Here is a 10,960-nt window from a genome sequence, read left to right on the forward strand (position 1 = left end):
AAGAAAGAGAAAATATTAAAATAATATTAATTAAGGTTAAAATGGTAATTTTTGGAGGTGCAGGATGAAAGCTTGGAGGTGGAGGATGAAACACCCTTTTTTCAATCCAACGTGGCCCAAATCCATGGTAGACTGGATTAACTCGCAGTTCATAACCCATTAGACAACTCTATGTGTGAGCACACGGGAAAATAAATAATATGTGATAATAAACCGTTTCAATATTATTGAATAATAAACCGTTTCAATAGTTGCAAATCTTTCATGAAAAAAAAAATATACGCTTTTATAATTATAACTATTTTAAAGTTATAGTTTATTTTTATTTCTAATGTAATAATTTTGACATTGGAATAACTCTTTATTTATATATATATATATATATATATATATATATATATATATATATTATTGAAGTGCTTATGTATTTATATAACATTGTTTACTTTCCCTAAAATAACAACACATATTTAAAATTGTGGGCCCTTAATTAACACACAAAAGTCAATATTATTTATGTAAACTAATTCGGAAAACATCTACAAATATTTATGGGAGACCAGTAAAATTTATATAAATGTAAAATTGTTTTATTTTCTTTTTTCACTTTTAGAAGGAAAGATTTTTCTCGGCATCATTTGCATACATATTTGTATTTCTTTTAAGTTGTATTTGATTAAAAGAACACAGATAAAAACATATAAAACATTATTTATATATCAATCATAAGTTATTTTTTATTCTCATTTTTTATTACATAATTTTTTAACTATGAATACTAAATTTATAAGGTATTAAAATAAAACAAATTTCTAGTGTCACTGTTTCTCCTTCGTCATGCCATTATAAAGAGAAAATATATCGTAATAAATAAAAGTGTGTATTTTTTAATAATATTCCTCTTATTAACAAATAGGAAAGCTCCAATATATTTATTTTTTTTCTATTTCCCGTAAACTAAGAGTAAAAATTTGGATAAACTAATTTATTTTATAATATCTAATATATTATAATATTATTATACAAAGTATATAAATTTTAATGGAATATGAAACTAAAATTAATTTTACTCTACTGGCGAGTATGTGAGAAGGTATGTTCCATCACATGTACATTTTAAAAAATGCGCTAGGATAGTGGTATCCTTCGGTTTAGTCCCTTAGACAGCATAAGATAGCATAGTCTCCTAATTTTGATTTTTGAAATACCCCGCCGTTGGCACAACGTTTCTTTCTCTCTCTTTTTCTCTTTCTCTTTCATGTTCCTCCTCCGCAACGACTGAAATCTGTGACGAAAAACCCTAGAAAGATGAATCAGTATCACATCTACGAAGCTATCGGTCGCGGCAGATACTCTGTAATGCAACCTCTTTCTTCTTTATTCCATTTTCCGCTTTCTTTCTAAAGCTCTGTTCGGTATTGTAACTCACGATTACTTTTTCTCTTTTTTTAATATTTGCAGACCGTTTACAAAGGCAGGAAAAAGAAGACTATCGAGTATTTCGCCATCAAGAGCGTTGATAAATCGCAGAAAACTAAGGTTCTTGAAGAGGCAAGTAATTCGATTTCGGAAAACTTATCCAAGCTTTCTAGTGCTAGTGTAGTTCATTTAGTATGATTTCATTTTGTTTTCTCTTTAATTAATTGTCAATTATTGTTAGTTGCAACTGTGATGTGTTTTCTCGCACTTTTTCTAGCAGATCCTGAGCTGTGTCGTGCTTGTTGAATTAACCGCTTTCTCCTTTTGCAGGTCAGGATTCTTCACACGTTGGATCATATAAATGTGCTGAAGTTTTATGATTGGTAATGCTAGTGTTTCATTGAAGAACCCAAGAATTAGGAAATCTTATTAAGAAACTTTGCTCTGAAAAAAAAAGTTTCCCTTGAAATTTTAGAAATCTTGTAGCACGAATTTTGAATACTGAAGTGATTATTAATATGTAAAACATATATAATTATTGGGTGGGACTTTCTCTTGGGAGTTTCAATAATTTATTCTTTCTTTCTTTTTAGGTATGAAACTTCTGCTCATTTATGGTTGGTTTTAGAGTATTGCGTCGGAGGGGATTTGCTCTCCATATTACGACAGGTGCACAGTGTGTTTTTGAGTCTGTAGTGCACATTCATCGTATTCGTTATTTGCATACCCACTCCCATCTTTCTTAGGAATTTTTGAAATATGTTATGCAATACTAATTTGGTATTGACGATATGAATTGTAGGATAGTAAATTTCCAGAAGAGTCTGTTCACGATCTTGCTCTTGATTTACTGAAAGCTCTACAGTAAGTTAAACTGTCTTAGTTTTGTTTTCTATTTTTAAGACATTATTTTTATTCTTATCTTATGCACTTCTGTCCTGATCTAATCTAGGTTTTTACACTCAAATGGAATAATCTATTCCGACTTGAAACCATCCAATATTCTACTTGATGAAAATGGATGCGCAAAGGTATGAAGTTGGTTTAATTGTTTTAAATCACTCTGATCTAATTTGAAATTTTGAAATGAAATGTGTACTTTTTGCTTTGCAGTTATGTGATTTTGGATTAGCGAAGAAATTGAGAGATATAACAAAAGGTTTTTCTTCTTCGGTAGGTTGCTTAAGTATGATGATTTGTCATTTTTACGCATAAATAGGAATAAATATTAAATATATTTGTCGTTGGTATACCTTTTTAGTTACCCCGAGCAAAACGTGGAACACCTTCTTACATGGCTCCGGAGCTTTTTGAGGATGGTGGAGTGCATTCTTACGCTTCTGACCTCTGGGCATTAGGATGTGTCCTATATGAATGTTATGCTGGGAGACCACCCTTTGTGGGAAGGGAATTTACTCAGCTTGTAAAATCTATCATTTCAGATCCTACTCCACCACTTCCGGGTAATCCTAGCAGACCTTTTGTTAATTTAATTAATTCCCTTTTGGTAAAGGATCCAGCTGAAAGAATACAATGGCCTGAGCTTTGTGGACATGCCGTTTGGAGAACAAAAATTCCTCCGGTGCCTCTTCCTGCTCAACCTGCATTTGATGATATGGTAGAGCTACACATTAGATCTGTCTTATCAGAACATAAATCTTCGCATAACAGGACACCTCCCAAATATCGTGAAAAGGATGTCAAAGGGGTCTTGAAGAAAGACGAGAACTCTATTTTAGTATCTAGAGGCCTTGAGACACCAACAAGGGCAACACCAAATGGCCCCAGAACTCAGATAAAAGGGTCTGGTAGAACAAATGACGTAAAGCAGAAGGATCATTCTAATATTAGCAAGGGTGTGAATCTATTAAGATTGTCAAGAATAGCAAAAACAAATTTACAGAGGGAAAATGAGAAAGAAAACTATCGACGCCCTTTGCCTAATAACTCTGAGAATGATTCTGAAGTTAAAATTGAGAACACTGACATGGAACTTGATTTTAATGAGAATACTGAAGATGATACACATGAAGAAACTGATGGCAACGAACCTAGTGAGAAAATAGACCATCATTTTCTGAATCAGGGAAAAACAGAGGAGATTGAAAATACTGCACACCAGTTCGATACCCCATCTGCTGTTAGCCCTCCAGTCTCAGATGATCTTCATGAATTAACTCCTGACATTTCTGCTGTTACTCCCAGCGTGAGCCCTCAGGTGAAGAAGCATAGAGCTAAAGAAGACTCAGGATCTGCCCTTGACTCTGATTCTTCAAGGTTGTCTAGCAACCTTTCCCAGGTTCTTTGGCATCCATCTGATCTCTCAGTCAGACCTGTAATGCCTAGCAGAAAAGTTGATAAAGTCTCAGAAGTCATTCCTTCACTCCCTTTTGAGGCATTGCAAGCGTCTGATTTTGTTAAGATGCCTAAAGAGCAATTGGAGGCAGTCCACAACCGGATATTAGCCATTTTGAACGGAAATACCAGCATTGGAGAGAAACAGAATGTGATTAGGTACCTCGAGATGTTGAGCATTAATGCTGATGCAGCTAATGTCTTGACCAATGGGCCAATTATGCTCATGCTTGTAAAATTGCTTCGTCAATCCAAGGCATCAGCTTTGCGTGTTCAACTTGCTTCATTGATTGGTCTGTTGATTAGGCACTCCACTTTTGTTGATGACAGTTTGTCTAATTCTGGAATTTTAGGTGCACTGACTGATGGCCTTAGAGACAGGCAGGAAAAAGTTAGGAGGTTTTCCATGGCTGCTTTGGGTGAGTTGCTATTTTATATATCCACTCAAAATGCAGACTGCAAGGATAACAATCAACTTGAATCTCCTTCAAAGGACAATAGGACAACATGTGGCTGGCAGGTTAGCTTCCAATCTTGTTGCTTACTATGTTTGTTGTTCATCTGTGTGGGCCATTTAAAGCTTGGCTTATACAAAGTCTTACAATTTCCTAATAAAGTTTGCTTGCAGCATGGTATGGTAAAAATATATTTTTTGTCAATTTGGTGTCCTCCTGTCAGCTGTTTTATGTTTGTTCGCCTGGTTTCTAAGTTCACATTTTTCATGCTTAAATAATTTCCACCTCGCTGCAGGTTCCAAATTCGTTAATTTCGCTTGTGTCTTCAATGTTGAGGAAGGGCGAGGATGATATAACTCAATTGTATGCATTGAGAACGATTGAGAATATTTGCAGTCAAGGAGGGTTCTGGGTGGGGAGATTGGCCAGTCAAGATGTTTTTAGTAATCTCTGTTATATCTATAGGGCGGCAGGGAAACAAGAGAGTGTGAGGCTCACTGCAGGATCATGCTTGGTGCGCCTTGTTCGTTTTAATCCGCCTAGCATTCAGTCTGTTATTGAGAAACTCTCATTCAAGGATCTAGCTTCTACTCTTGTAAAGGGAAGTCCACGAGAGCAGCAAATCAGCTTAAATCTTCTTAACATAGCAATGCTCGGGAGTCACTTGTTCACAAATATTGGAAGATACCTTGTACAACTTGCCGAGGATAAAAATCTAATCCCAAGTCTTTTGGCTCTTGTTGAGCAAGGTAGTGAAGTTTTAAGAGGAAAGGCACTAGTTCTTGTGGCTCTCCTCTGTAAGCATGGCAGGAGGTGGCTTCCACACTTCTTCTGTAGTCAAAAGTTGCTTTCTGTTGTGGACAGGCTGGGAAAAGAGAAAGATGCCTATGTGAGGCAGTGTTTGGATGCATTTGTGCATATTGTGGCATCCAGTATTCCAGGTTTATTGGATATAATAACAGGGGATGTCCAGCAAATGATGGGAGGAAGGCGCCATGGACACATCTCTGCCCTTACCAGCAGATCTCCAAAAGCCAACATTCATTTGTTTCCTGTTGTCCTTCATCTTCTTGGAACTTCAACTTTTAAGCACAAAGTCGTGACACCACAAGTAGTACTTCAGTTGGCGAATCTAATTAAACTTGTAGAGACACCATTTCAGGTACGTGACTCCGCCGTTGTGCCTGTCCTTTTCAGAGAAATGGTAAAACCATCTCTTTCTTAATTAAACGAGTCTTACGCCCTATTTATCGTGCCTTATCTTTTTTAGTAAATTACACCTAAGTTTCACACAATAATTTAAAAGGTGTTAATATAGTTTCATGGATTTTGAAATTGTGGAGCTGCTTATATTTCTTTTTATATTTCTTTAAATATAAAAGTTGTCTGGTTTAAATATAGTTGTTATGAGATATAGCCGTTAGATACTTAAATTTTTAAAAACTCGAGTTTGCTTTTTGATTAAGATTTTGATCATAAGGGTTGTGAGATGGCTAAGAATATAAAATTTTTTAAGGCCAATTGTTCTTTATTTAGAGTATTTATTAATTAAAATTGTTCCAAAAATTTCATAGAAATTATTTTAGCATGTTAATAGTTAGAAACGATATCTTCATAATAAGTCTTAAAAGCAATCATGTGTTTCATTGAATAATTAACAGACGCATACTATATTTGATACCTGAATGTGAGAACATTGCGAATAATCGTATTTTCTTAGTTGAACGATTATTTGTTTTCACTGAGCGGGGTAATCGTCAGTTAAAGATGTTTCATATCAGATTTACCAAGTTAAAGAAGAAATTTGCGAATAATTACGTATTACTAAATCTTAAGCATTCGCACTGGGTAATTAACAAAAACGTGTTTCTTTTTGTACTTACATGAAGTTAGGATGAAAGATGCCAATGAATATTTATTCTCATAAGTGGATATTGCTTCCATTAAAGTTAGTTTACTCCGGAATTTGTCTTTAGAAAAATCGTATGGCTCTTATTATTATCAATTATATTTCTCTTTTTCATTCCTTAAGATTAAATATTTCGTCATAACGGTGTAGTCTTGACATTAAGGTTTCCCTTGATGTAACGTGTATAAATTTGGGTATAAATTTTAAGATATTTTTCTTTTTAATATATTTTCCACTAAGTTTTAACTTATTCAAATGAACGGTGGTGTTTGGTTCATTAACTACGTAATTTTTCACACTGTCTGGCTACTTAATCTCACTTAAATAGATGATCATTATTTCACTGATTGCACAATTGAATCATGATGTTATTAGTTGGATGTTAAATTGCATTTTCAGTAGAACAAGGTAATAATTGATATTACTGTCTTTCAGGGAAGAGATGACTTCCAAATAACCCTTCTTCGAATTTTCGAGTCTCTCACAGAGGAATCTCCTATGATTCTTGGCAATGCTGACATTTTCATACGTGAAATCCTCCCTAGTTTGACTGTTCTCTACAAGGGTAACAAGGATGGTGATGCCAGGTTTTTGTGCCTTAAAATTCTTTTTGATGTGATGATCATTCTTTTGAGTGAACCAATTGAAGAAGAGCAACGATTAAAGGATCTTAAATTCATATCAAATACCCGCTTTCTTCCTCTCTACCCAACCTTGATTGAAGATGAAGACCCTATTCCTATTTATGCCCAGAAACTTCTTGTTATGCTACTGGAGTTCAGTTTTATTACAATTCCAGACATTCTACATATGAAGGCAATTTCACAATGCTTCGAGTTTTTGCTTGGTGATCTCTCAAATGCAAATGTGAATAATGTTAAACTGTGTCTTGCTCTAGCTTCTGCTCCCGAGATGGAGTCGAAATTACTCTCTCATTTAAAGGTGGTTAGGAGGATTGGCAACTTTCTTGAGTTTGTACATGCAAAGGGCATGGAAGATTTGCTGGAACCCACTCTTGGGCTGTGTAGGGCTTTTATAGCACGTTCAGTCGGCTGTGCAAAAGGCTTGAGCAGCACAAGAGAACCAAATCTCTTAGGTGACTATCCTCCCGAGTTGAGTGGTGGTGCTGTTGATCCCCAGCAATGCATAAAAGATATCGCAGACTTTGGAAGCAATTTTGGTGTCTTGCTAGAGTTGAGTGCCTCTGCAGAAACCAGTATTGCCGATGTAGCTTCTGAATGTGTTGTTTTACTGTTCAAGGCAGCTCCTAGAGAAGCCACCACTGGTATACTAACTAATCTTCCCAAGGTCACTGTGATCCTAGAGAGCTGGAATAGAGGCATTCCTCACTTGATGGTGCAGCGAATGCTTCATTCTTTAGGTTATGCTTGCAAGCAATACTTACTGCATGCAATGATATTGTCAATATCTAAATCAGAGATTTCAAGAATTGAAGTTGTAGTTTCTGAAATCAAAAGTTCAGGTGTACTACTCTTAGCCAAAACTGCTGGGCTAGCAGCCTTGGAGTTGCAGCGGTTGCCTCGCTGCATTTGAAAGATTTGTAGGTGTCATGTTATGCCCTGTTCTCATTAGAACCAATAACTTTTCTAGTCCATCGTTTACCCTTTATATTTCAGGCCGGCATCGCTGCAATTTGGTGAATTCTACAGCTCCACTGTATTTCTATGTAAAGTATGTGTACTCTGTATCTCCCTGATCATTAAAATGTCAACGAAAATTTTCGTCGTATTTCTTTTTTCTATAAATTTATTTCATTAAAGCCAAACACTAATAGAAACATGGTATTGGACACATGAAATGGCCAAAAAAACAAGAATGAAACTGCATGATTATGATTGCGATTCCATTGTGGTAAAAAGTATAAAATTAAAAACTAAAATGAAGGTGCATGAATATGATTGAGATTCATATTTGATATGTACCATGGCACATACTTCCGAACACAGAAAAACTGTCAGATGTGTTAAAAGGCTTATTTAAATAATGCTCAAGCAACAAAAAGGTCCAGCCTAGCCCCCTTTATGCTTATAGGAATGTTCGTCACGAGACAACCTCAAGTTATAAAATTCACCTCTACCCTGAAACACAGTTTCATGAAGACAGATGATCATACTCATGCATCTCCTTCCGTCATAGAACACGCAACAGATTTGGAATCATTATGGTTCTTTCTTTTTGTTTGCCGAGTATTTTTAAATCACCTTTGAAAGATGAAGCACTATGATTGTGAATTTTGTAAAGCAAATCTACAGTCCGTTTTCCTGTTTGCTATAATTAACAAATTAGCTTTAAGGATCAACAGGAAATCAAGAGCTGTAGTGCACCAAAGATCACGGGCTGAAAAGGATTCTCTCTCACCAAACGCAGCACATGGAACCCTTTCTCAATCTTTGTCTCTTCCTCGAGGTAAAAAACCATATCCCTTATCATCATCCTATAGAATCTTTACACATGTTATCCCATTTGTCCCACCTAGACTTAGGTAGGAGGTGAGTGAGAGATGGGAACCTGCAGACTTAGGAGACTGACGATTTAAAAGCCTTGCCATAATTATACCCACTAACTGCCCACATATCTCCCTCTCCCTCAAATATCCTTACACAATTATATCCATTTGCAGGTAGTGTAAGTTGGCTTTTCTTCACCTTCAGAATGGCATTACACAACGTTTATATAACACTCATGATCATCATAATTTTCATGCCTTCACCTCTGCATTCATCATATTCACAGCCTATTCCAAAACTTCCCACACTCTCTTCTTCACCAGCAGCACTATCAGATCCTCCTCCATCTTCACTGTCCCCTTTCAAAGAATTGTCTCCAGACATTGCTCCGCTGTTTCCTTCTCCTGGTGGTGTGTTGCCGACTCCAACTGGCTCTGACATTCCCACTATTCCTTCCAATCCAAGCCCTCCAAACCCAGACGACTTAATAGCTCCTGGACCTCTTTCTGCTTTTTCACCATTTGGATCAATGCAGGCTTCCTCCAATGCCCCTAGAAGAATTTTAGTTAGTAGCCTAGCCACAACTGTTTTTGCAGGTTTCGCAGTATATTGCTCTTTCACTGTGTAATAGTATGAGTGATTTTGATTTGGGAAGTGGCAGGTTCCAATTATTATAGGTTCCAATCATTCTTACCTTGTAGTATATGAAATTGTAATAAACCATGGTTCTTCTTCATTGGCTTGAGTTTAGTTTCCCCAATAGTATCCATTTTCTATTTCTTGATTCTACTGTTGATTTGGTGTAATTATTGAGGTTACCTTCGTATTTGTTTGATTTGTTTGTTTTTCCATTATGTTAAATGATCCTTTACCTTTCCAATCAGAGGTCCATGATTGAACTTTTTAAGAGCCTTTTTTGCATTTCTGGCTTCACTAAATAACTGGAATCCTCGTTCAGATGGAAGATGTAAATATTGATATACTTCCAGCTTAGTTATGTTTGCATGTAATAAATTTATGGCGGCACATGGTTTCGGCAAGTGCCAGAATTTTCCAAGTTGCAACTGAAGTGCACGTGACAAACACCTAATAAGAAGGAATCCAGCGTTTTATTATTGTTTTTCCTGCAATTATGGGTTGCATGCTGCCAAATTAAGTGACAAATTTCAATAGTAAAGTCACTGTACAGTGTGTTTAGGTAATCCTGTTTGGTCTGTTTTTGCAGTCTTATTCCTTGGATATCATAATAACGTATATTTATGTGCCTAACTTTCTGTTTCTACTCCATGCAAAGATGCTTATGTTTTTTTCTTTTTTTGAAAAAAAAAACAAATATAATAAAATGAAAGAACACCCCATATACTATTTGGACCTAACCTTAATAACATAATGGACACATCCTATATCTCATTCTGAAATTCATCTTTTACACTTGAAATTCTTTTTACAAATAAGTCTAAATTCCCACCTTATCGACTAAAATTCTATGCAACAATGTATACAAGAACAAAACTTTAATGTACAAATACGTGGACTCTATATTTGTAAGTATCACTTACCCTTCCTCTATAAGTAAATTATATAAGTTTTTTTTTATTTTTATTTTTATTTTTTATTTTTTTTTAAATATTATGATTTTGATTAACAAATAAAAAGTAGATCTTTACTCACATCAACATAAGTAGGTGGCATGACTTCAATAGATTTTCTTTTTTTTTAAGAAATTCTCCCAAAAGTGTATAAAAAGGAAAACAACATAAAAGTCCTTAAACAATCAATACTGTAAATTTTACAGACAGACATTGACATTATTCACATGATCTGTTTATTTGACTATTGTGATTGTATCAGTATTTGTAGAACATAACTCCGGTCTCTCCCCTTTGCAGCTCCAAAAGCTCCCATCCATCACCGGAAAAGACCTTCTTATGGGCTCCAAATGCACCATCTGCCTCGATGACATCGCCACCCTATCCAGCCAGAACATTACACGTTTTGCTCTGTCTCAGCAATGATCTTTTGAGGAAAAGAAAAGCGTGGGGTCGAGTTTGGCTCTGCAGAGAGGACAAACAGGGTGCTTGGAGAGCCAGGTGTCAGCGCCTTGGAGGCAACCTGGTTGGAGGCCACAATGGAGACAGGTGTGTGATTTGGCTTACCCGAAAGATCAAAACAGTAAGCACCTCTTGGGCTATGAGGAGCTTCTTTACCAACTTCGTTGCAGGAGTTCCAAGCTTCAAAGGCCACCCTCAGACCATCTCTCTGCATTCCTGGTCTCCTACAATTGAGACGTAACTCTGTTACGTGGACACAACAGAGACACTGAACACAAACACATTGATGAACAACACAATAAA

The 10,960-nt window shown here is 35.9% G+C and overlaps 1 protein-coding gene across 1 annotated transcript; it reads left to right on the plus strand.

The window, feature by feature from the left end:
- Nucleotides 1-1,140: 1,140 nt before the first annotated feature.
- Nucleotides 1,141-7,887, plus strand: LOC106775945 (serine/threonine-protein kinase RUNKEL). Its single transcript, XM_014663202.2, has 10 exons — nt 1,141-1,356; nt 1,462-1,551; nt 1,750-1,802; nt 2,013-2,088; nt 2,222-2,283; nt 2,372-2,450; nt 2,533-2,592; nt 2,681-4,294; nt 4,525-5,391; nt 6,574-7,887. Exons 1-10 carry the CDS (start codon nt 1,309-1,311, stop codon nt 7,690-7,692), a joined length of 4,068 nt encoding a protein of 1,355 aa, XP_014518688.1. The 5' UTR covers nt 1,141-1,308; the 3' UTR covers nt 7,693-7,887.
- The last annotated feature ends 3,073 nt before the right edge of the window (nt 7,888-10,960 follow it).

The sequence above is a fragment of the Vigna radiata genome, chromosome 10, assembly GCF_000741045.1.
Source record: "Vigna radiata var. radiata cultivar VC1973A chromosome 10, Vradiata_ver6, whole genome shotgun sequence".
Classification (NCBI taxonomy): domain Eukaryota; kingdom Viridiplantae; phylum Streptophyta; class Magnoliopsida; order Fabales; family Fabaceae; genus Vigna; species Vigna radiata.